Source organism: Electrona antarctica (assembly GCF_951216825.1).
Source record: "Electrona antarctica genome assembly, chromosome: 3".
Classification (NCBI taxonomy): Eukaryota; Metazoa; Chordata; class Actinopteri; order Myctophiformes; family Myctophidae; genus Electrona; species Electrona antarctica.
The window spans coordinates 14,754,309-14,779,825 of NC_136808.1; the positions used below are offsets into that span (position 1 = coordinate 14,754,309).

Sequence of the window (25,517 nt, forward strand, 5' to 3'; positions counted from 1 at the left end):
AATGGTGACGGAGGGACGGACGGAGGGGCAGAGGGAGGGACGGAGGGGCAGAGGGAGGGAGGGACGGACGGACGGACGGATGGAGGGAGGGAGGGACGGAGGGGCAGAGGGAGGGACGGACGGACGGGGTGCATACTTAGTTTAGACTAGTCATTGGTTAGACATGGGTTAAGGTTAGGTTTAGGTGTGCTTCCCCGTGGGAGGTTAGGTTTAGGGTGAGGGTTTGAGATAGGTTGTAGTTGTAGGACTAATGAGTGGTCTAACCAATGACTAGTCTAAACCAAAAACTGTCTAAACTTAGTACTGCACCCGTGACCTAGAGGCATAAGGTCTGTTTGTCCGTCCGTCCGTCCGTCCGTCCGTCCGTCCGGACAGACAGACAGACAGACAGACAGACAGACAGACAGACAGACAACCTGAAAACCTTATGCCTCTAGGCCACAGCTGTCACGAGTGGAGCCATTAAAGCCATCTTACCATCTGTGTGACGTCTTCCAGACTGATCTGACTGTCTCCTGGATCCTCCTGGGTCAACGTCCTGCACCAACACCAAACAAACGAGAACATCTCATCTTTAAACTAAGGTGGGGTAAGTGATGTTTTTTTGGTTAAAACAAAACATATTTTTGTTAAAAGGTTAAAGCACTATGTCCAGATCTGTTGTTAAACAGGCAGTTGAAGTATTCTAGCCAGTCAGGAAAGAGTATCCATTTATCAGCTTCAATTTGATAGAGTTTGAGTTCCAATTGAGTTTGTTTGCTCTTTTCTTAGTGCCATCACTTTCAATTTCACTTGTTTAATTTGTTTTCTGTGCAATGTAATTCTCCTGATTGGATGAAATAGGTATCCCGACCTGAAAATGCATTTTCGGTTTACTAAAAAGCAGGAAGGAAGGGGAGAGCCTGCAATGAGACAGGCTTCAAGAACGCAGGTTGGTATTTTAACCTAAAAACAGGATGTAGATGAAAAATGTGCCACAAATGTCCATCTTTGTCAATAGCATTATCCTGGCTAACGCTGGCTGGTAAGTTAGATATCAATGACGTAGTGCTTTGCGATTTGTTACAATCCTTGTTAATACCAATTTAAAAACGAATGTTTTGCCGTATGAATTTTCATTTAGCCTATTGAAATCCTGTGTGAAGAATCTGCTAGGATTTGTAACGTTATCAATGTTTGAACCTGATGATGTTGGCAGCTGCTTTCCTCTCCTGAGTTAAGAGTTCAGGGTCATGCATGACTTCTTCCAGGAAACCAATCACTCTCATCTTCAGCTCCGTGTTCATCTCAAAGTCCTGACAGAGACCAACACACAACACAAACCTCAGCGGTCAGGAGAAAGAGAATGATCCTGACCGATATGAAACATAAATAAACATCAAACATTACAGTCTACATTTCCCAAATGAAAATACATGCATTTCAGACCAGAAGCAGGGATAAAACATATCCCCAGCATCTCTCTCTCTCTCTCTCTCTCTCTCTCTCTCTCACCCACAGTGAACAAGCAAAGTGAAATGCAGAGCCCGAGAAGAAAAAATAGAAAGATAAATTGACTGATGATGGTTGTGTGGTTTCCCTCCATACCTGTGAGTGTTTGGACACCCAGTGTCGCAGTACATTGAGCACCCTGTTGGTGGCAGCCCTCCTGATGACAAACTCCTTGTCCCCATTCCTCTGGTCTGTGGGGAAACCTGGGAACAATAGACCAGTGATAGTCTTTTTCATTTCGATACACATTAGCCTAGTTTCTTTGAGGCACTACATGGTTCCCTCTGCACTCTACTTATATGACAATGTAAGTCTTATGAATGGGGGTCTATTCATTCTGTTTTTGAGGGGCGCTAGCCCCTTCTATGTCCACCATTGAGAGTCTGTGTAAACACAAACATTGAAGACAAAAGTGTGTAAACACAAACATTGAAGTGAGGACGCAAATTGTGATTGGCCGGCGTGATTAGGTGGGAGCCATTGGTTGAGAATGAGATGACGTATGATGTTAAGAGCGCCCCTCACTTCACACGGGTGCGATTTGTTTCCAGTAGGACTTGGGGATCTGTAATTGGGCCCCGGCCCCTGTGCTCTTGGGTCCCTGGCTTCTCACCCAGTAGCCCTGTGTGACAATCCATCCCTGACTAGAGATCATGGTTACTCTACATTGGACTCACGCTTCACACTCTGGATAAGAGTGTCTGATAAATGCCCATATCACTGCCCAGCACCACCCTGTGTCACTGACCTGTGCCCGCTAGGGACATGCGTCGGTACTTCTCCTTGGTGGGTGTTCCTTCGTTGGCACCGGCGGTGGCGATGGCGAAGGCCGAGGCGGCAGACAGGGCACTGCGGTTGTTGTCCAGCTCCCGACACGAGGACACCACCATGCGGTTGTTGTCCAGTTCTCGACAGGACGACACCACCATGCCGTTGTTGAAGGAGAACAGAGAGAACTCTGGAGGGAGGAACATAAACAGTATGGTGATGGAGCTTGGGTGGCGCAGGGGTCAAGAACAGTACCTGTCCACCACCATGGAGTCTAGGGGTTCAAATCCACTGCAGTGCATCTATGGTGCCAGGCGTCTATGGTGATGGTGCTCATGACATGTCTGTGGTCCCGCCCCGGGGGCCCATTGTTACACAAGGACATATTATATATGGCACTTCCTAAAATGCATTATTTATGGCCCATCAGTACAGTCAAGTAGAAGTTTCAAAGGATTGGCAACTGCTTTTTCCTTTTGTTGATTAACTCATTGACTGCCACCTAGTGGTGGCTTAGGTACTGCGCGTGTGCCATGTATAGTAAGTGAATGGGAGGAGCCCTTATGTTGAAAGGGCTTTTGGCCGGAAACCGCTGAGTCAGGACGTGAAATCCGCTATTTACCATGTCCCAGGATTGTCATTTAATACACCCAAAACATACTTTTGATCAACGAAATACTAGCGTTTGGAACTTTGGATACATCAGACACAAACCAAGCTTGCATTTTGGTCTAAAAAGCGATTCCGAGATATTTACATTCTAAGATGCTCCGTCCCATAGCAAGCATAAGCCAGTGGATTTTTCACTTCCTTTTTTTTCCGGAAATGAAAACCGGAGCGAGTGTTACACAGGGAAACTGGACACAGCTGAGCACCCGAATGAATTGATATTAAAAAAGGCGTCCTTAGGCGTGGCAGTGGCAACGGGGTACATTAAAGAAAGGCAAAATAAAATAGAATTTATTGTATATTGAGTGTATATAATACCAATGCAGTGCATGTGTGAATCAGGCTGAATTGATTTTGTTTTGTTTTGCATTACGTATTAAAAGTATTATGACATTCTAAACTATAAATGACTTGTTTTTTGAGGCCAATGCATGGCTTTTGAAGATTATGTCATATGGCAGCCAAGTCTATGGGATTTGTAATGTTTGTTTATAGAGCACTTATGACGTAAATCGTTTGCCTGCCAAGTCTATGGACTTTGAGGATATTACATTGTTTGTTTAGAGCACTTTAGAGCCGGCCAAGTCTATGGACTTTAATGTTTGTTTTAGCGCACTTCGGGTGCCAGCCAAGTCTATGGACTTTAATGTTTGTTTTAGAGCACTTAGGGTGCCAGCCAAGTCTATGGACTTTAATGTTTGTTTAGGGCACTAAATGATGACGTAAGACGTAATGTGGCCGATATAAATACAGTGGGCGCCCCTCACTTCACTTCACCCAAGTGTGATTTTTAATTTGTGTGGAAAAATTAAGTCTTGACTTCAGCCAGTAGAGGGCAGCAGAGAAGCAGGGCAGGAAACACTATACATGCGTATTAGGTTTTTATCACGCTCAGACACTCAAAGTGGCGTCCAGTGAACCTTGAGGCGGTTCCAAATGGATCCTTACATATCTATACGTTTGAGAACCACTGTGCTAGGCTAGCTCATAACACCTCTAACCTTTCAGTTGGGCCACAACTAATCTCTCAAGACAGACTCTGCTAACAGCAGAATCTGTCCAGCAGCACCACTGCCCTAAACACTGTTACTTGGTATGGTATCAAGACCAATTTGTTACATTACATGTTATATTACACAGTATTACTTTTGTAGATCTTCAAGCTAACAGTGTGTCGTAACGCAATGAGTTGATAGATTGTAGGCTACATCTGTTCTGGGCTCCCCTACGCAGCTGGTCGGACAGTCGGTAAGTTCGGTAACACGTGGCAGATAGACAAACCATGCCAGGGAAGCGAGAGCGCTTATGTTGGTCAAAAACATTTTTTTTTAAGTAACCGTTTTGGACATACAAGGTCAGTCACAGACAATTCCTTTATCCCATTGTATTACAGTGTATGTATGTGTACGTCAGAACCTGTGCAACTGCTAAACAAATCTCCCTCTGGCGTAAAGTATTCTTTGTCACGCAACAACATCAGCAGGGACTGACTGCGTGTGTTCCACAGTGTCTCCCCCCCTTCTATCTCCCTCTCTCTCTCTCTCTCTCTCTCTCTCTCTCTCTCTCTCTCTCTCTCTCCCTCTCTCTCTCTCTCTCTCTCTCTCTCTCTCCCTCCCTCTCTGTTTCTTCCAGTGTTAATCCGTTCGTCCGGGGGCGGGATGGAGGAACACGCACATGGTTGCTAAGGTACAAGGGTTCCTTCCGCCTACACACACCAGGCTCTGGCATCCCTGCTATCCTGCATTGTGAGGAGAGCAGTGCTGGAAAGTAATTAGGTACATTTACTGAGAGGTACAATTCTGAGGTACTTCTACTCTACTTACGCCTACACACACAAGGCGCTGGCATCCCTTTTGCATTGTGGCTATGAGTGTGCTTGCCTTTTTCTTTATCTTCTATATTCTTTTTCCTGTTTGTTTGCTGGCATCCCTGTTATTCAGCATCGTGAGAAGAGAACACACGGTGGTTGAAGAAGTACTCAGAAGTATCAATACCAAAGGGTAAAAATACTTCATATAAAAAGCAAAAAAATGCCCATTTCAGAATCATGTGGTATATTATGTTTGATCATCAACCACTTGAAACCCTACTTCAGCTATTTTCAAAACATTTAGAACATCTTGGATTCATAATTTGGTTAATTATTAATCATCAAAATCTACAAAGTCAGTAACTAAATCTAAACTGCTCATGTTCCATGGATATGCAAAAAAAACAAACATACATTTTAGATTTATTTTCAAATAGCAGATCTATATACAGTACATGTAGGTGGTTAAACCACTTTTGATGCCATTATTAACTAATTCTGCTGGGGGGACCCCCTGGAACCCTCTCAAGGACCCCTGGGGGTCCCCAGGACGCCACTTTGAGAAGCACTGCTCTATGGAAACCCAGTTAGGACGTGCTGCGTGAATCCATAATAAATCCATAAATAAATCAATAAAAACATGGCTGTACCAGAGTTTTTGGACTTGACATTCTTGGGTGTGCTCGGAGACTTGGGAGGAGACATGTCTGCCTCGGTGTCATCACTCTGACTGGGATCCTCATGGCACTCTTCTCTCACTGACATGTCTGGACAATGACAATGACAAGAATTACACAGCTTAGAGCGCTATTATGTAACTTTGTCCAATCTATATGGTAGAGTATATTAATACAATAGAGGGTATGCACATGCATAAAGTGAATGGCAAATCGAGTGGCAAATCGAGTGGCAAAGTGAGTGACAAAGTGAGTTTAATGTCGTTTAACGTTGTTTAATGGAATCAAATACAACTTTTCTGTTTGAATGTATGGGCTGTCATGACCAGAAAGTACTTTTTTGCCACTTTATAGGCGTTCCCGCTTAACTTCCGGGTTTGATGATGATGTCACGCGCATACTCTCTATATAACTTATATAATTGGGGTGGTTGTTTGCGGCCGCCCTGCTCCTCTATTGAGACATTTAAGACAATGGGCTCTATTTTCGTCCATGCTACATTATAGCTAGTATATCCGTTTCTTCGGCCGAATATCGGAGCGAATTTCAGAGGATATAAAAAAAAGTCAACCTCACTTTAAGTCAATCACGTTTGCACACTACCACCGAATATTTTGTCTGTATAATTTTCTTTTAGGACCAGGGTCGATTTTATCCGTTTTCCGCAGCTGTCTATTGAGGTCTATTGGAGTGTCGGCGACAGGCCGACAGCTAGCGATAGCCTACTACTTTTGGAACCGCAAAACGCAGCGAAAAAATGCACCATGTGTGCAACCACCTTCAGGTTATCGTGTGTTATGTGGTTGTCACAACTAAGTATAGGCCTAAATCTAGTTTAAATGTGGGTCTATCAAGCTGCGGTCCTGACCCTGTTTAACGAGGGCCGACTCTTCGGCCTTGCCTTCGGCCTTGGACTCCGTGCCGTCGTCGGCTGTCTTGCCGGCCGTGGTGTTGGAAACGTACAGCTTGTGGATGTCCAGGGTGGTCTTACTGAAGGGGGACAGTATGCCTGTAGGGGTACAACTGTTAATAACTAATCGATTTGATCTATAATTTAATAATCAATTCCGATTTTGAGCATGTACTTTCGCCCATGTTCTGATAGCGGACACACGACATTCACGGAGAAAAAACAACATCACGGAACAACAACAACAGAGACGGAAGACACGCAGTCATTGGGTACAGATAAAGTGTGTGTGTGTCTCACTCGGATCGCACTGCGACACACAGTTTGTGGCGTTAGATGTAATTGATTCTCTTTGGTTAAATAAGTGTTAAATGGCTCTATATTCTGGTCTATATTCTACTTATCGAGTGTTTGTTCAGTAACAGGAGTTTCCATTTCTCTCCAGCTCTTTATTAAACAGACAATGTATTTCCAGGTACAAATTTGATCAAAAAAAGAAGAAATATAAAAAAATAAAAAAAACACACGCTTCTCGATTATTTGATTAATCAGAAACGTTACAGATAGAATAATCGATAACAAAAGAAATGGCTAGTTGCAGTCCTACATGCCTGCATAGCCGTTGGGCGAGCAGCTGAGCGCGGCCAGGTCCAGCGCCTTGCCGCCGGTGATGATGGGGATGTTGAGGGACAGCTTGCGCCGGCGGTGTGGCGAGGACGAGGAGGTCTTGCCGATGGAGAGAGGCGGAGGGGAGGAGAACTTGCGGCTGGCGCGCGGCGACTTGGGCGGCTCGCCGTACAGGAGCTTGTTGTTCTGACTGCTGGCGAAGAACAACTCCAGAGACCTGGAGGGGAGAGGAGAGGAAATAAGACGCTGGTTTTCATTTTCTCGAGGACCACCAGTTTGATTCGATTCTCGTCTTTATACCGAGTGGTGGGGAAAGTACTCACATTTAATACTTAAGTATTTCTTTTTTTCTCCCACGATTTTGTAACCCATTTTTCACCCGGTGCCAATTGCCTAAGCTGTAATCCTGGGCACTACTCTCCCTCCCTCCATTGAACCAGAGCCATAAGCAGCGACATAAGACAGCGACATCCACACATCCTGAGAGAGATCAAAGACAGCGCGGTCATCAGTGTCATCACAGGTTTCCAGGTGTAAGGAAGTGGGTGAAATTATTTTTCATACATGCTCCATCATTTGTAGTTTTCAGGAAAGGGAAGAAGAATAGCGATAGAAAGAAAAGGAAAACAGGTCAGATATTCAACTACTCCTGATAGGAGTTATGAGTATAGAGTGAAATATATACACATACAAGCAGGTCCAGCGTTGCAGATATTCCTGAAACGAGTGTTTTCGTGGAATCGCCACGCTGACCCAAAAAGGATGGAGTGTGATGTGTGGGGGGAGACTGGGGGAGGTGACAGGGTGCAGTGAAGGAATGTCCACTTTACTGTAACTCTGAAAGTGTAAGATTTTACCCATTTTACAGCCACAGAGTTAAAGTGAAGCTCACGATTAGCGTGCCTCCACTCGCACGCCTCCGAGTGGCGATGCGGAGAGGGGAGGGGTCCAGCATGGCCGGAGGCTGCCGGGCTACTCCTGCTCCTCCTGCTGCTGAGAGGAGAGCCACCCCCTCTGAAGAGCTATAAATAGCAATGTGAAGTGACAGTGTGGGAGGTACGGGGTGCTGCTAACAGCCAGCAGCCAAGGGGAGGCCCATGGAGACATGGGAAGAGAATGCTCGATAGAGGGGGGGGGAGAGAGAGGAACGGAGGGAGGAGGGAGAGAGGGAGCGAGGGAGAGAGATATACAAAGAGGGGGAGGGAGGGAGGGATGGGGAGACAGAGAGGGGGAGGGAGGGAAACAGAGAAAGAGAGAGGTGGGTGGGGGGAGGTGAAAGCATAAAAAAGGAAGAGAATGGGGGAGTGCAGAGGGATAGAGGGGGGTGTATGGATTCCACCACAGTGGAGTGGGCGAGCGGGGAGCCTCCAGTCTGCTGTCATGTGGTGTCTCCTCACCTAAATCTCCACAGAGGAGAGGAGAGGGAGATGAAGAGGAAGAGGAAGAGGGAAGGAGAGGAGAGGAGAGGAGAGGAGAGGAGAGGAGAGGAGAGGAGAGGAGAGGAGAGGAGAGGAGAGGAGAGGAGAGGAGAGGAGAGGAGAGGAGAGGAGAGGAGAGGAGAGGAGAGGAGAGTCTGGGTGCAAAGCATCAATATTTTATACAGTTGAGCTACTGCTGCAGATGCGAGAGAGAGAGAGAGAGAGAGAGAGAGAGAGAGAGAGACAGACAGACAGACAGACAGAGATGGAGAGAGAATGGGAAAGACAGACAAACAGAGAGAGTAAGATAGATAGAGAAAGTGAGGGAGGGAGAGGGTGGGGTCCTGCAGTGGAGTGAGGGGTTTCCATGGTGACAGTGCAGCAGAGGAAGGGATGGTCAGACTTGGTGAAAGAGAGCGAGAGAGAGAGAGAGAGAGAGAGAGAGAGGGATGGATGGATGGAATGGGAAAGAAAAAGTGGCTACAACGTGTGACCTCGCTGTGCCTCCTCCCCTCCTCCATCTGTCTCTCCTCCTTACAGGACACACATGCACGCACGCACGCACGCACACACACACACACACACACACACACACACACACACACACACACACACACACACACACACACACACACACACACACACACACACACACACACACACACACACACACACACACACACACACACACACACACACACACACACACACACACACACACACACACACACACACACACACACTGCAGAAGTCCCTCTCCCTACTGCTACATTACTGTGCTGTTCCTCCATGCAGCAACCATCTGGAAACGTCACATTGTGCCCTCTGTCCAGCTGACAGGAGTTACACTTAATTCTTTGGGACACCTTTGTTTGTCTCGCAGGGGAAATTCTGTTTCAGCTTCACCCAGCTGATGGCTGGCTCGGGGAGGGGGGACTTGGACGAGCTCTGTGATAATGATATTGCTACATGATACTTCGTTTGTTGCTGTCCGGAGGAAACCTCATAACTCAATTTTTGAGGTTTTTGATTTTATTCCATAAATCAGTGCTATTGAAAACCCTTTATATCTGTGTGTTGTTTTGAAAATATTGAACCAATGGAAAGTAGTAAAAAACTCCATTGGACCCTCAAACTGTCTGCTAAAACAGCTAACTCCACCACCTCTCTCCTTCTCATGCAAGTCATTGACAATATCTAAAGTCACAACACCAACTTTGATGAGGCAGTATTGCATCGTTTTATCAATTTCCTTAAAAAAGAAATATTTTCTGAAAAATGTTAACTCCAAAAACATTTTGGAGTTATGAGGTTTCCTCCGGACAGCAGAGATATAGCCTATATTAAAAAAAGAGGAAGTAATACTAGAGTTTAACACTTTTTTTGTCCAGGAATCTTTCAGAATAAAGGCGCAAATGTGCAGATTTTACTCTGAAAAGCCCCGCCTTCCATTTCCCTCCAAAACGGGGAGGTATAATGTTCCATTAATACCTCACGCTATACCTCGTCTGAGTCGTCTGATCTCTCTCTAGAAGCGTTCATAGGGCAGAACATCTGCGTTCTGATCAAAACCATGGAGAGCGACGTATATTTAGAGAGAGAATAGACAGTTTTATATGTCCGGAAATAAGGAAGTGAACGGATGCGCGCATGCGTGAAACATGTCAGAGAGCACTGCACAAGATGTTGCCTAGCAACGACCCTGTCAAAAAATAGATTTTAGAGACATCATGGGCCTCCTACGGGTGTTATTCTAAAGACGTCTGGAGACGTCTGGGGCACAAAACCTGTTAAAAAATAAAACAAGGGTATTGTGCAGTCACAGTTACCTACAATGTTTAAAGCTTGTTAATTTTCAGCATTTCAGCATTTTCAGAGTACAATCCCACTAACCAGTTCGTCTGACATAGATTGCTAGGACAGCTCTGACCGGTACAGTCAGAGTAGGGGAGCTCAAGTGACAGGTACCGGAGCTGAGCTCCGCCAAGCTCCGGCTGAAATAAATTAAGCACTGCTCCCTACGCAGGATCTCTTTGAGAAACGCGGCCATTGGCTGCTCCAACTTTCTACTGTCACTCACCGAGCAGGTATGGCGCTGATTGGCTTCTTGTAGATGGTGATGAGCTTGTCCAGAACCACGTCGGCACTGGTGAAGACACGGTACGAGTGCAGGAAGGTGTTGAGGAAGTCGATGGAGAGGAATCGCAGGTCGGTCAGCCTCTCCAGGAGGCGTTCCACGCTGGCATAGCGGATCTGCAGCACCTTGCAGCTGTTCATCATCTTGCTGAAGCGGATGTCCACGTCGTCACAGTACAGGCTGGTGTCCGACCTGAGACCGAGCGGTACGGAGGGGTCAGGGATGTTTTTAACCACATGAAGTCTAGTCTAGCCTATTCTGGGGGCGAACATTCAGCTTATGTTCGCTATTTTTTGAGAGTGAAAGAAAGTGGTTAAGTGTGTCTGTTGCATTTATACAATCAATGAAAGCCATTTGACGAATTTGACGAATGAGCTTGTGACTGAAAAGTAAGTTCAGAGACGATATGTGATGTGATGTGATGTGGTGTGGTGTGATGTGGTGTGGTGTGGTGTGGTGTGGTGTGGTGTGGTGTGATGTGATGTGATGTGATGTGATGTGATGTGATGTGATGTGATGTGATGTGATGTGATGTGATGTGATGTGATGTGATGTGATGTGATGTGATGTGATGTGATGTGATGTGAGTCCCTGTGTGGTGTCTGACTCACTTGATCATCTGCGGCACGGTGACCTTACTGTTCTCCTCGAAGGCGTTCATCATGAGGCCATTGCAGCGGATGTTGTCGATGCACTGTGAGGCAGGCAGGCAGGCAGGCAGACAGAGGGACAGACAGACAGAGGGACAGACAGGGAGGTGAGTGAGTTCACAATCTGGTTGTTACCCACCCAAACCTCTGAATTATATCATATGGTAGTTTTGGGGCGAGCCGAACCGAACACATTGAGCCTGTTCTGATGTATTATGCATGGTTGAGCGGAGGGCTAGTTTTTGTAGGGTAACTTTGTGAAAATAGCCGATGAGCTCACAACGAGTCGCAGCGGGACACGTTGTGGGCTGTCGATCCGTTAAGAGTGTCATTCAACGGTAGCTTTCCCCACAATACAGATGCTGGGGTTTAAGTGGTAGCTGTCGATTATTTCCGTAGCAATTAATCTATTGATTACTTTTTCGATTGGAGATTTTCGACTGTAGATCTGATATTTTCACTATTGGAGAAATGCTTTTGCACACATAGAGTAGAGGCTTAGGAGCAGGTGCTTAGGCAAGTGCACATCAATAATAAATACAATGACGGTGTAGGACTGGCTATCTTTAGGTTCCACCATCACCTTGAAGTCCAGGTGCTCTGTGTCCTGACCGCTCTGAGCTCCTGTCAGTAGTGACCGAAACGGAAACGTTGCCTTCATAATAAATGACTTCTCTTGTACTACTACCGAGCCGATCTGCAGTCTGCGGGCGTATTTTTATTTTTTATTATTGTGCTACTGTATTGTAAAACAAAACAAAAATATTATACAAATTGATAATTTAATGTAATAATTGATTTTAATAATTTGACTAAATCAATTAGTTCAATTTACTGTTACACGCCTACTAAAAGCACATTGAAGTTCTTCAATCGCTGTAAAGCATGGCCTCTTGGGACTTCTTGCTTAGAATGTAAAATGTGCCAGACACATACCTGGCTGATGTCACTGTGCCAGGCTGACTTCTCCTGTCTGGAAGAGGCCACGAGGATGACGGTGTAGGACTGGCCCTCTTTAGGTTCCACCATCACCTTGAAGTCCATGTGTTCCGTGTCGCTCTGAGCTGCTTTGGCTGGAACACACAAAACATCATTGTTTCGTTCTCTGTTCTATTTTATTATACATGTAATATTTGCTGAAGAATAACACGTACATTTGTTGGACAGTAAACTGTAAATGTGCTGCTACGATTTCATGCTGCTAAATGTTGTGTATGTTTTTTTTTGTCATTTTATCTATTTCATTGCGTAATCCTTTTACACAAAGTTTTTGATACTATACTATACTATACTATACTATACTATACTATACTATACTATACTATACTATACTATACTATACTATACTATACTATACTCGTACTGTTTTGTATTTCTCTCCAATAAAAAATATTCAATCAATCAAAATCGATGTTAGATTTGTGCAGAGAGCTTACACTCATCATCTGTCCCCTCTGGCTCCTCCATCAGTGTACAGTCAATGAGAGATATCACTCCATTCTGTGGAAGGGTTCAAAAAAGTCTGTATTTAGTACACATGTACTTTTTACAAATCACACATTAACTATCAAATAAACTCCATTTAATACAGAAAATAGATTTTGAAGTCATATCGTCCACTGAGGTGTGTATTGTCCCTCTCAAGTAAAGGTAAAGTAAAGTAAAGTTAGCCCAGCGTACCTTGGTAATGTGTAGTTTCCCCCCGGAGCCCCTGGTGCAGATGATGAGATGTTTGGAGAAGAGGAAACACTGTCTCTCTCCTTCCTTCTTCAGAGAGAGAGAGCCCAGCCGGCCTCGCGTGATCTTCCCCTTCTCAGTCATAGGAACCTGGATCAGAGAGCCTGCACACCAGGGTTATTCTAGTAAACTAAATCTAAAAACATTTTCCAACTGAACTAAAAGCAAACTTTTACAAACAACAAAACAAAAACATAACCAATTGAAACTGTATTGTGTGTTTGGTTTAAATGCCCTTAGTTTTAGTCTTTGCCAAAGGTTTTTCATACCTTGCCTAACAAAGGTCTGGCTGGTGTCCAGCAGCACCTCGCAGCCCTCAACGATCATCCGCTCAATGGCCAGGTTCTTCCGGATGTTCTCCGTCTCACTCACTTCGTCGTGCATAATTCTGAAATTCAGGACGTCAGGAATTATCAATTCTACTACCAAGATATGTAGAACAGTTTGTTTGTTACTTCCATTGACGTGGAACAACTAACAAACATGGCCTGTCCAAAAAGGAGCCGATTAGCATTAGCATGTGACCATACCATTAACAACATATAGAAGGCAATTTTTTTCCCCAAATTTCATCATGCTTTATGTAGCATGTGACATGCTGCTGAATCCATCCAAAAAACACTCCTTGGGCTATAAACGGCCATAGCTACTTGCCCAAATGTGCTGACATCACATTTGTGATTACGGCTATGGCCGTTTTCCTTTTCTAAGGAGTGTATTTTGTGCAAAACTAATGCCTGGAATGGATTCAGCATCATGAAAACCCCCTAGTTTGACATGTCACGTGCTACATAAAGCATGATGAAATTTAGATTTTTTTTCCCCTTGTAGGTTGTTAATGGTATGGTCACATATTATTCCCTGAAGAAGGCCGAAAGGTCGAAACGTTGGTTTCTTCTCAATAAATATACAGCATCGTGGCTACGTGTGTGCGGCCTTTTCTTATTTTGACATGGTCACATATTATGCCAATTATGAAAATTGCTCAACATATGCAAGTTAGCATCCGGCAGTTTCTACATGCTGCTGACCCATACTAAACATTTCTAACATAAAACGTTGGTGTACTCAACATGTCCGGGTTCACATTCTGGCTACTAGACTATATAGTGTACTCATTTTTATGCCAGAATTAATCATAAAAAGTAGTGTACAACCGATGGCCACTATTATAAACCCTGGCCTACATAGATAGCAGCATGCATTGTAAGAAAGAAAGAAAGAAAGAAAGAAAGAAAGAAAGAAAGAAAGAAAGAAAGAAAGAAAGAAAAAAAGCGTTCTGCGTCCGGCAAGACCGGCATAGTACATTTATCTTGAGTGTAATGATACTAGAAGTGCAGGCCGCTTCGTGGCCCTCACCTCTAGTGCCACACATTGTTGTTGTTGTTTATCTGTGTCTGTGGTGTGTCTGAGTGAGACACACACGTAAATATACTGTACTGTACTCTTACTGCACTCATACTGTACTCATAATGTACTCGTACTGTACTGCACTGTACTCTACACTGTACTCTGCACTGTACTCGTACTGTACTGTGTACTGTACTCTTACTGCACTCGTACTGTACTTGTACTGTACTCTGCACTGTACTCGTAACGGAAACAGTGGAAGCTCAACAGCAGTTACTGTACTCTGTATGTACTCTTACTGTGGTCTTACTGTACTTGTACTGTGCTCTTACTGTACTGTTACTGTACTCACTGTACTGTACTGTACTGTACTGTACTGTACTGTACTGTACTGTACTGTACTGTACTGTACTCTTACTGTAGTCGTACTGTACTCACAGCGGAAGGCGGAAGAGGAAATGGAAACAGTTGAAGCTCAACAGCAGTTGTGAATGAGCATGGCAACATGTGTTAAAGACCTAGTGAAATGAAAAATAAGTTTTTCACACTTTTAGACCATATCCGTGGTCATCATATGGGCATACCTAACAATGGATGCCAAAAAAGGGAACATTTTCATTTAAGTGTATTTTTATATCAAAAGTCAATAAAAATCAAAATAAAACTACAAAATAAAATGCTCCAAATAGCCATCTTTAACATGACCAACATTGGCATCAGGAACATGGCAGGGCGTACAGGGATTGTATAATAGGATAGTATAGAGCACCGAAGTCTGACGTCACTTTCAGTAGAGGGCGCCTATACACAGGTTCATGTATTTGTTTATTTGCAGTGAAATCTCCATAGGACGATTTTAGGTCGCTTCATATAAGAACTGTGTACTTATTGTGAAAATAAGAACACTAAAAAACTGTGAAAAATAAACCGACCACCCCGGCCTTTCTGTCAGGGGAGTGGCTGTGCGTCGTTAATGATGTCCATTCATATTTGATATATATTTGAGATTCCTCGTTGACTTAAGCTCAACTGGTGGTGACTCGACTCGTACTAACCGCGAAACATTAAATATCAATGAAATAAAAATAAAAATACGTAATAAACGTAATTATCATTCAGTTTCTGTTGTGCGACAGGCAGATGCAGCCACCCTGCCTACCCGGAAATGTAGTCTCTGGGTTGTTTGAATCGTTTCTAACGCTTATTTTGTTACTCTTTGGGTATATTTGTACAGTTCCACCTTCAGTCGATGCTTCATATCCATATGAGTGAAAAGGCCGGGGTGATCGGTTTATTTTTCAAACACAGTTCTTATATGAGGCGATCTAAAATCCCCCTATGGAGATTACAATGCAAATAAAAAGTACACGAACCTGGGGACTGACGCCCTCTACTGACAGTGACGTCAGGACTTCGGTGCTCTATAGAGTTTTGGGTTGATTGATTATTGGATGATTGTTTGAAGAATTGATTGGTTATTGGTAGTTGTTGTAAGCTGGTTACCTGGAGAGCTCTTCCAGTTTGGACTTGGCATACTCCAGACTGTTTCTTTCTACGTGCTCATGGGGAGTGTGAGCAAGCAGCTCATGCAGCGTCAAGATGTAACGAGGAATCTAACAAAACAAACACAAGCAAAGGGAGGGACAGACAGACAGCCTATGGTCAGTTCAGAAACCTGTCTACCAATGACATCAGCAATGAGGATTCCAAGTTGTTCTTGCAATAATAAAAATAAAGAAATTGTGACACCTGAACATTACTGAGAACCAATTATTTCAAGATAAGGTTGAATATGTGTGTGATGTGCTCCGTAAACGCAAACAGGGACTTAAAATATGAAATAGATTAGGTATCTTGTTACCTGAAACATGGGGTAGGTCAGGAAGGTCTCCAGCGTCCGTTCCTCACAGTCAGGCTTGGCCTCATACTGCTTGAGCAGTTTGTCAAAGTCTCGGTTCTGCTTGCAATGGGCTAGGATCTGTAGGCTGTACTGGTGGTTCCTCACAAACTCTTGGTATATGTTCAGCATGGGCAGCAAGATGTCAAACAGGTCGGCTGCAGAGAGTAGAATTTGTAGTGCATTGTAAAGAATCACACTCGTGTGAAAGGGATGCCTCACTCCTATAAATAAACATTGTACTCTAAACAAACATGAAAAAAATGCTTTATAATGCTCATACTGTAGCTGTTATATTAGTGATCTTATTCCAGAACCATATCTACTATAAAGTTCAACGTCCATGTTTTGTCTGTGGCCTTGTCTGTGTGCCTAGATTATCCTCAAATAGGGACACACACCCATATACTGTACAGTGCACAATCTACACATCATCGCACATCGTTGGTGGGTGGATTGTGGCCATGGACATGGCCGACCGTGTATTCACTTAAAGACTTATTTATACTTCATCATATTATGACACACTATAGCTGATCTGAAAATAGCTGATCTACAAGTTCACACTGCGTGTTCGCTTGTACGACAAAGTACTGTACAGTATGTAGGGTTTGAGTGGTGAAAGATTCTGGGGCAGTATTATGCGTGTACCAGGTCTTATGACTTAACTTAAGACCTGGAGGCGTGGTCAATGCTGTTTGGCCACTCAGAATAGCCAAATGGCATTGATCACGCCTCCAGGTCTTAAGTTAAGTAATAAGACCTGGTACTTAAGACACGCATAATACTGCCCTAAGTTGTTAAAGAATAGTTGTCTTACCCAGTGGTGGAAAGGAATAACTTAAAGTACATTTACTTAGTTAAGTTAAGTACTGTACTTAAGTACAATTTTGAGGTATTTTTTAAAACTTTCTACAGTATTTCCAATTTTCAATACTAATACCTTTTACTCCACTAAAATTATTTGACAGCTTTAGATACTAGTTACTTTGCAGATTTAGATTATTATCACAAAACATACATTAACCACTTCAGCCCTATATATATATTCCGACCATTTGAAAATAGCCGATCTACAAGCTCATGCGAGCATGTCATTTTCAAAAGATTTGTATACATTTTGAACTTGTGAAATGGAACATTCTGCACAATGAGTACTTTTGATGCCAATGCTTTTACTAAAGTACATTTTGAATATTGGAATTCTACTTGTAACAGAGTATTTCTACATTACAGTATTGATACTGCAATACTGTAAATTTACTTAAGTAAAACATGTGAGTACTTCTTCCATCACTGGTCTTAGGGGCGACTCACACGGTCGCAACAGATTGATGTATGCTTGTTGTATGAGATGTATGCTTGTTGTAAGCTCTCAATGCATTTCCAATGGGAGTCACATGGTTTGACATTTGTGTTGTATGAGGGGGAGGGGGGCAGTCGAAACACAGCCGAAAGCCATACAACAGCGTGTAGTCCAAAATGTTGTATCAAACCATGTGACTTCCATTGGAAATGCATTGGGGCGGCCATGACACTCACAACATTCATACAACAAGCATGCATCAATGTTGTATGCTAGATGGAAAGGTGTGAGTGAGGCCTTACCCAGCACCAGTGTTGGCCAGCTGGCTATCCTGGCCTTCAGGCCCTGGTAGAAGATCTGGTGAAGGAACATGATGGTTTCACTGCAACAGAAACAGGCGGACATGCTGCTCAGTATTTATCTCTAATATCATCTCCACATTTACAGTAGGTCCGCGACTGTTACTTCCATAATGTAATCCAGTGGTTCTCAGTTGCGTTAGGGGACCCTAGTGTCCATATTCTGGGGGGTGGGATTGTGTTTAATTATGATTGATTGGGACCTCTCTATTGGTGATCCTCTTGATAGAGTGGGGAAAGGGGTGTTTCTTCTTCTTGTTCAAGAACTCTTTTTTTATGTTCTCTTGATGTGGCACATGAAATTGTATAAATAATTAAATTCTAAATATTCGTGTTACCCAAAAAACTGTGACCCATATAATTAGGTAAGGGCAGTACAGTAAAGAACTTGGGGGTCATTATTGATTCTGAATTGAATTTGAATTCACACATGTTACCAAGATTGTCTATTTTATTGCAAGAATCAGAGGCAGCCAATGACAGAATCAGATCTGTCATTGGACGATGCAAAAACGCTGATCCACGGCATTGTTTTTTCTCGGCTGGACTGCCAAAGAAAACAACTGACAGATTACAAATAACAAAATGCGGCAGCCAGCGTTTTAACTAAAACTAAGATGAGAGAACATATTACTCCAGTTTTAGCTTCACTGCATTGGCTTCCGGTTGTTTTTAGGATTGATTTTTAAATGATTTTACATGAGTTTATAAAGCTTTCGATGGTCTCGCACCTTCCTACCTACATGTATGCCTGCCTAGATATGTCCCAAACCGCCCCCTCAGGTCCTCCACAGCTGGCTTGCTCGATAAAAAATGGCTAAAAAATGGCAACTAAAAAACACGGTGAAGCAGCTTTCTGCTTCTACGGACAGATGGCGTGGAACAAACTCCCACTATACCTTCGACAAGTGGCCTCTGTAGACATTTTTAAGACCTACTTCTACACTCTTGCTTTTAGTTGATCTTTTAAATTCTTTATTGTTATTCATGTCCTCACTGTATTGCATTACTGCTATTTTTTTATGTTGTTTTATGCCTTGTTTTTCTTTTCTTTTTTTCCGTCATTGCTCTGTAAAGCACTTTGAGCTGCATTTCATGTCATGAAATGACAGATGCAGAGGGTCAGTTTTGGCTTGTACTGGGCAACAACCAGGTAACACCCAGGGAGAGCTGTGGAGGGGTTTATTTAGCCTGTTACCGTATCTTTGTTAATTTTCGTCTTGTCTTTTTTTGTAAATTTAGTCTTTAGTGTTTTTGTTTGTTCACAGCCTCAATGTTAATAATGCTGCATAGAACTGTTTTCTGGGAGTTTTGGGGGAAAATAAAACGCCCTAAATGGTATTCTTGGACTTGTCCATTTTTGAGTGGTGCAACCACTCCCTTACGGAGCTATGTGTGTCCATGGGTGGCTGGCTGGCTGGCTGGCTGGCTGGCTGTGTCCGTCCCTGGCTGGGTCTGTCCGAGCACGAAAATTACGTGGTTGTTTTTCACAACCAAGTGTCACTGTTGCGCAGCCTAACACACACACACACACACACACACACACACACACACACACACACACACACACACACACACACACACACACACACTAACTGTATTTCGGGTGTGACAGTACAGTACAGTACAGTACAGTACAGTACAGTACAGTACAGTACAGTACAGTACAGTACAGTACAGTACAGTACAGTACAGTAGAGGGACCCCCTGGGGTCCCCACACGGTAACTCTGTCATTTCTCAACCGTTTCGGACGTGGAGCGGCTCGCCGGAACCGGCCCGGCCCCCTGGATGTTCCGCATGGTAACTCTGTCATTTCTCTTCCGTTTCAGATGCGGGCCAGTACCCTGTGGGTCTGGAACTTCCGGGGACCCCCACACGGAGTTGCACCACTCACTTCAACCTTTACAAAGGCAATCTACAAAAAATGTTTGCGAAGTGTTGTAAGCTTGTATATTGTCTATTTTCACCAGTTATATTTGGTGTATTGTATAGGGGGAAGAGGAGGGGGCAAAGTATAGACCCCTGGGGAACCTGGTCAATGATGTATAGAGGGTTTATGTGGTTAAAATTCTAACCAGAAATACAATCCACTAATAGATCAGTAACATAATCTAATTAGTTTCAGTTCCCTTTGGATTCAGTCTTAAAAAAAGATAATACATTTTTTTATCAGCCGTAACTAATCTGTGACGGCTGATAGAATAAGCCTCAAGGTGACATTCATGAAGGAGCGCAAATCAATTTGTTGTTTTCCTATTATACCATTTAAATATTGAAGAATCCACTTAATATAACAACAGTTTTAGTTTCACTACATTTACCATTTGTCCTTCAGCCGAGCTCTGTTGGTGGAGGTTTGCACAGGATATGTTTAATCTCAATCACTCAATGGAACTATTCCAGTTAAAGGAGCATTCAGTGATTTGGGTGATTTGGAAAACCACCCAGTCCGCCCCGGTAACAAAATGTGCACATACACGCTCTACAGTGGGGGGAAGTGCAACAGGCCAACAGCATGTGCACCAAGGCCCGCCCCCAGTCGATCATGATTGGAGGAAGGACCCTCTCATCCTGATTGGATGAAGGCTTTGCCACCCGCCACCAAAACTGAAACTAGGGTTTTTTGACCCCAGGGGCTCACTGGGGACAGGGAGGAACTCCTTATATGGTCAGCACACTCTATAGTAGGGAGGATTATCCAGGAAAAAAGAAAAAATAAGTGATATTTGAATTAAGTAAAATCACTGAATATACCTTTAAAATACAGATGGAGGAAAAAAAAGGTAAAAGAAAAGAAAAAAAGGACATTGAGCACCCCTTTCTCTGCTAGATTTTACGTACCAACATTCAAATACATAATCAAACATAAGTCACTTGAGAGTTACATGCAGTCTGCACTTTCATAATAAATAAAATAATGAACAATGAATGTTCTACTCTACTACTACTACTATTTAAGACTTGCAAAGTCTGTGTCATGTTTTATATCCCTTCTGTAAACACACCTTTATGTTAAAGCCTTCTCTTAAATTCATTTTGCTTATCTTATTCTATTTTTGTTCTTCATTATGTGTATGCCTTCATTTTGTGTTTGCTGTTTTATTTACTGATATCTTGTTATAGCTGTGATTATGTTGTTGTTTTGACCCCGTAGTTGTTATTATGTTGTTGTTTTACCCTGTTCTGTAAAGCAGGGGTTCTCAACGTTTTTGGCTGGGGACGCCCGGAAATGCTTTGGCCATGTCGTGACCCCCGTCCCGCCTAGCCTGGCGCAGCCAGACTTCATCTGCCCCTATTGCATATGCATATGCCCCGAATATCCGACGCAGCGCAACGGAGTGGTATATTAGTATCGCAACATGAGGCTACGTCCCGCCCCCCTCCCCACCACCAATACAAACTGACTGCAAAAATAACCTTAATAATAGAGAAAATACATCATAAATGAATACTGAAACCAGATGTAATTATTAAGGAAAGTGTATGCATGCACCATGTACTGTAAACTCTTAATTACCATTTTCCAGCCATTGAGTTGCAAAAAAAATCTTTTTTTTTTAAATTGGCGGCCCCCCGAGGGGTCGCAACCCACAGGTTGAGAACCCCTGCTGTAAAGCACTTTGTGACCATGTCTTGAAATGTGCTATATAAACAAATTCATTATCATTATCATTACTCTAGTTGAGGCATTATACCAGAGACCACAGACCATAATCATTAACTTTTATCTAAAAATAAAATAAAAATGTAACCCCAAGATGCTGTCTTAGCAATCCAATACGCATTCATCTCATTACTCAATGAATCTAATTACTTCATCTCTTAGACTAGAGTGACCTTCGTGACATCATTGCAATCCTATTTCATGAATGTTGTTACACTACTGTATGCCTTTTTTGTGCGTAAAAATCTGTTTGAAAAAAGAAAATAGAGTTTCTGTCGCCACTGTCACCTGTTGAGGAAGATGCTGCTGACGTCGTCATGTGTGATGGAGGGTTTCTTGGAGCTGGCGGCCATGCGCAGCGGCCGCAGGAAGTTGTTGACCAGGATGTGCAGCTGCTGCACATACTCTGCCTCGGCCTCCAGCATGCTGAACACCACCTGGTTCCTCTTCCTCATGCTCTCGGCGTGCGGCGAGCGGATGTAGTCCTGGATGATGGTCTTCCACTTCCTGCGGCAGATCCAGCCACGCAGAAAGCTCTGGACCTGAGATCAGAACAGAACAGATCAAATGAGAACAGAACAGAACAGAACAGAACAGAACAGAACAGAACAGAACAGAACAGAACAGAACAGAACAGAACAGAACAGAACAAATGAGAACAGAACAGAACAGACCAGATCATCAAACCATTATTTTGTTTCCGTCGGCCAGAAACCGTCTATATCATTGTCCATATTTTAACTATTTGTTGGTAAATGAATGCCCATCATCCTACAGCGTCACACAAAAGTAACGGGTGCTTTTGATGAATCCATCATGGTTAAAGTTACAGTTTAAATAGGTGGGGCGGGGCAGCTAAAATGAATATCAAATATTTAAACACTGAATCAAGCAACGGAGTAGAGTAGCTGCTTCTTCGCCTGGTCCGTTGCCTGGTTCATATGAGGAAGGCCAGATATCACGTGATCAACACAGCAGCCCCCATAACCCCCCCAGTGCCCCCACTGGGAGGGGGGGGTACTCTGTGGTGTTGAGAGAGAGAGAAGTTTGATCGTGCCTGTCACGGGGCAACCCGTGCCCTATAGACACTAGAAGACTCCACAATGTAAAACGGAACATTACAAATGCACACTGCACAGCTGCTTTCATGAATTGACTGTCATCAAGCTCCTTGGAGGTGTGGCTATGTGTAGCATCATATACTTATGTGTTGCCTAATGCTATCTTAATTGTTTTGTGTTTGATTTGATGCCTTGGAAAACATTCAGACTCTATGAAGGAAATGTGTAATTGGATAGTTGGTCTAACTCATGGGTCATGGTTTACCTTGTTTGAGTAGATTGGTCCAATTACTAATCATTGTGGGTGGGTCTCACCTGGTATATAAGGGAGGCTTGTGGAAATGTTTGGGGGAAGGAGCCTGAGTGGAAAATGATCAGTGTTGCTTGAGACTAACAAAGTAGACAACTCCAAGGGAGAGCTGCCAGGGCCTTCCAGGAAGGCATAGCTTGTTTCAGTTTCTTAAGTTCTCGGTTTGTTGTTTTTCCTTAGTTTAGTTGTCAAGTGTTCATTTCTTACTTTCTGTTATTTGAAAGTGTATTGTCGATAAGTATTGTTTTTGCCTGCACAGTCAAATCCAGCATGGGTCGTTCACTCTGTGTTTTGAGGTAAATAAAATACCAACAAAGATCTACATTCTTGGACTGTCGATTCTTGGAGCCTTGGCCGTTCGGGCAACTTCACAGTGCCGGTCATGTGAGTCCTGACTTTCTTTAAGGGAAAAAAAAAGACTAAACCCCCCCTCCCCCCATGGTTCGTTGACACCAACAGGAGTAACGTTACATCGAGGGGCTGTCCTCTTCACCATCGCGGAAGTAATTATTATTACAATTATAATATGAAGCGCCCCCACAGACGGAAGAGTCACCACACAGACAAGGAATTTGTACGATCGTCCTTTTCCAATCCAGGGGAAAAAAAAGAAAGGATAAAAAGAAAAACCACGGCGGAAAACCACCCATCCCCATGCCAACGCCACCGTGGATTATAACCCCCCAAACGGAAGAATTACCAGTTCGTTCAGGTATGTGATTCATGTATGTACTGTATTATTAATATATTTTATTTGTAGCCTTAGTTCAAACACGTTGTCACGGCGATCGCTCGCCAAGCTGCCTGCCTAGCTGCCCGGTCTATTGGGATAGATTGCCCCGATATCTATTACATATAAATATCTATTACATTTTCTCATTTTCTTTATGCCTCCTGAGTGTCTCCCTAGGGAGGTCCTCGCTGCACGTCCCAGTGGGAGGAGAGCCCGGGGCAGACCAAGGACCAGATGGGAGGATTACATCTCCACACTGGCCTGGGAATGCCTTGGGATGCCCCAGGAGGAAGTTGCTAATGTTGCTCTGGAGAGGGAATACTGGAAATCTCTGCTGGAACTGTTGCTTGACTCCGGGTAAGCAGTTGAAGATGGATGGATGGATGGATGGATGGATGGATGGATGGATGGATGGATGGTTGGATAACAAATTCTTTAAAAAAAATGTCTTTGCTTCTGAACTACTCGATTAATAGAAAAAGTAATCAATAGCCTAATCGCCAAGAAGAAAATGGATAGTTTCAGCCCTTCTCCACTGTAGGCAGAGCTGACCTTTTTGATCTTCTTGATCTCTGTGTCGTCATCACTGGGTGGGACCTCCGGACTGGACTGGATCTTCTCATTGTCCTTCAGCAGTCCAGCAATCTGACAGAAAAAGAGCAAGAATTATTTCATTCATTGAGTCAGTCAGTCAGTCAGTAGGTGTGGGATTAGGATTGGTCTTGCAGTACACCCCATTAAAACTAACCAACACAGTATGTAAAATTAAATTACATAAGAGAGCTGCACAATCAGCTCTGCTCTCAGACCAATGGGTGACAGAGGCTTCAGACCAATGGGTGACAGAGGCTCAGGAAGCCTCTGCTCTCAGACCAATGGGTGACAGAGGCTTCAGACCAATGGGTGACAGATGCTCAGGAAGCCTCTGCCTCAGACCAATGGGTGACAGATGCTCAGGAAGCCTCTGCCTCAGACCAATAGGTGACAGAGGCTCAGGAAGCCTCTGCCTCAGACCAATAGGTGACAGAGGCTCAGGAAGCCTCTGCTCTCAGACCAATGGGTGACAGAGGCTCAAGAAGCCTCTGCTCTCAGACCAATGGGTGACAGATGCTCAGGAAGTAGAGCAGCTGCTTGGGAATCGGATCCGGAAGGTTCCGGGTTTGATCCTCAGCTCCCCCCTGGGTTAGAGTCGAAGTGTGAAGTGTAAGATATATAAAGTAAATTAATGACCTACTTCATCATACAAGAGTGTGGTACGCTTGTAGATATAGCTATTTTCAATATTATATAATAGTTTTTGAGTGGTGTAAACCACTCCTACAACTGGCTTTGTTTTTGAGTGGTGTAAACCACTCCTACAACTGGCTTTGTTAGTGCAGAAAAAATTAGCATGGTTGCTATGTTCACCCTGTTCATCCGGGTGTGATTTCATTATTTAGTCTGTCTGTGCTCAAAAAATGAGCATGGTTGCTACGGTCACCCAGTTCACCCGGGTGTGATTTCATTACGTCAGAGTTGATTTCATTACGTCAGAGCTGATCAGGCTATATAATACCTTACACCACTCAGTTCACACGGGTGTGATTTTTTATAATAATTCAAAGGGAACGGTTTTGGACCTACAAGGTTTCCGCCCCACAGGGACAATATTCAGGTGAAGGTTGCAGCATGGAGTACAATGGGAGCTGATTCATGCATGCATATTGAAAACATGGATTCAAATGGAAACAGCCTATTCGCATAATAAAGAGATGTGTGTTTGATCTGGGCTGGACTGCATAAATAAGAATAAGAAAAGACACTCAGACATGTTCAACAAGGTTTCCTGAAGCCGCAGGCGGCTCTCGCATGTTGTGTGCCGAAAATAGCAGGTCTACACGCTTGTAGATCGCCTATTTTTGGCACACGACACCATGGTACAGCAGCTGATCATCCCTCTCA

At 43.7% G+C, this 25,517-nt stretch overlaps 1 protein-coding gene across 1 annotated transcript in view; it reads right to left on the reverse strand.

Moving 5' to 3' along the window:
* LOC306920763 (ras-specific guanine nucleotide-releasing factor 1-like) overlaps nt 1-25,517 on the reverse strand; it is a gene marked incomplete at both ends in the record, with an annotated part of 41,302 nt that overhangs the window by 3,625 nt on the left and 12,160 nt on the right. Inside the window, 18 exons of the mRNA XM_079497629.1 lie at nt 478-538; nt 1,183-1,295; nt 1,588-1,694; nt 2,240-2,449; nt 5,389-5,505; nt 6,284-6,438; nt 6,933-7,169; nt 10,451-10,699; nt 11,119-11,201; nt 12,094-12,230; nt 12,594-12,657; nt 12,838-12,998; nt 13,164-13,282; nt 15,748-15,857; nt 16,106-16,299; nt 17,750-17,829; nt 21,761-22,014; nt 24,129-24,221. Of these exons, the coding sequence (XP_079353755.1) occupies nt 478-538; nt 1,183-1,295; nt 1,588-1,694; nt 2,240-2,449; nt 5,389-5,505; nt 6,284-6,438; nt 6,933-7,169; nt 10,451-10,699; nt 11,119-11,201; nt 12,094-12,230; nt 12,594-12,657; nt 12,838-12,998; nt 13,164-13,282; nt 15,748-15,857; nt 16,106-16,299; nt 17,750-17,829; nt 21,761-22,014; nt 24,129-24,221 (2,544 nt within the window). The remainder of the gene's footprint in view (nt 1-477; nt 539-1,182; nt 1,296-1,587; nt 1,695-2,239; nt 2,450-5,388; nt 5,506-6,283; nt 6,439-6,932; nt 7,170-10,450; nt 10,700-11,118; nt 11,202-12,093; nt 12,231-12,593; nt 12,658-12,837; nt 12,999-13,163; nt 13,283-15,747; nt 15,858-16,105; nt 16,300-17,749; nt 17,830-21,760; nt 22,015-24,128; nt 24,222-25,517) is intronic.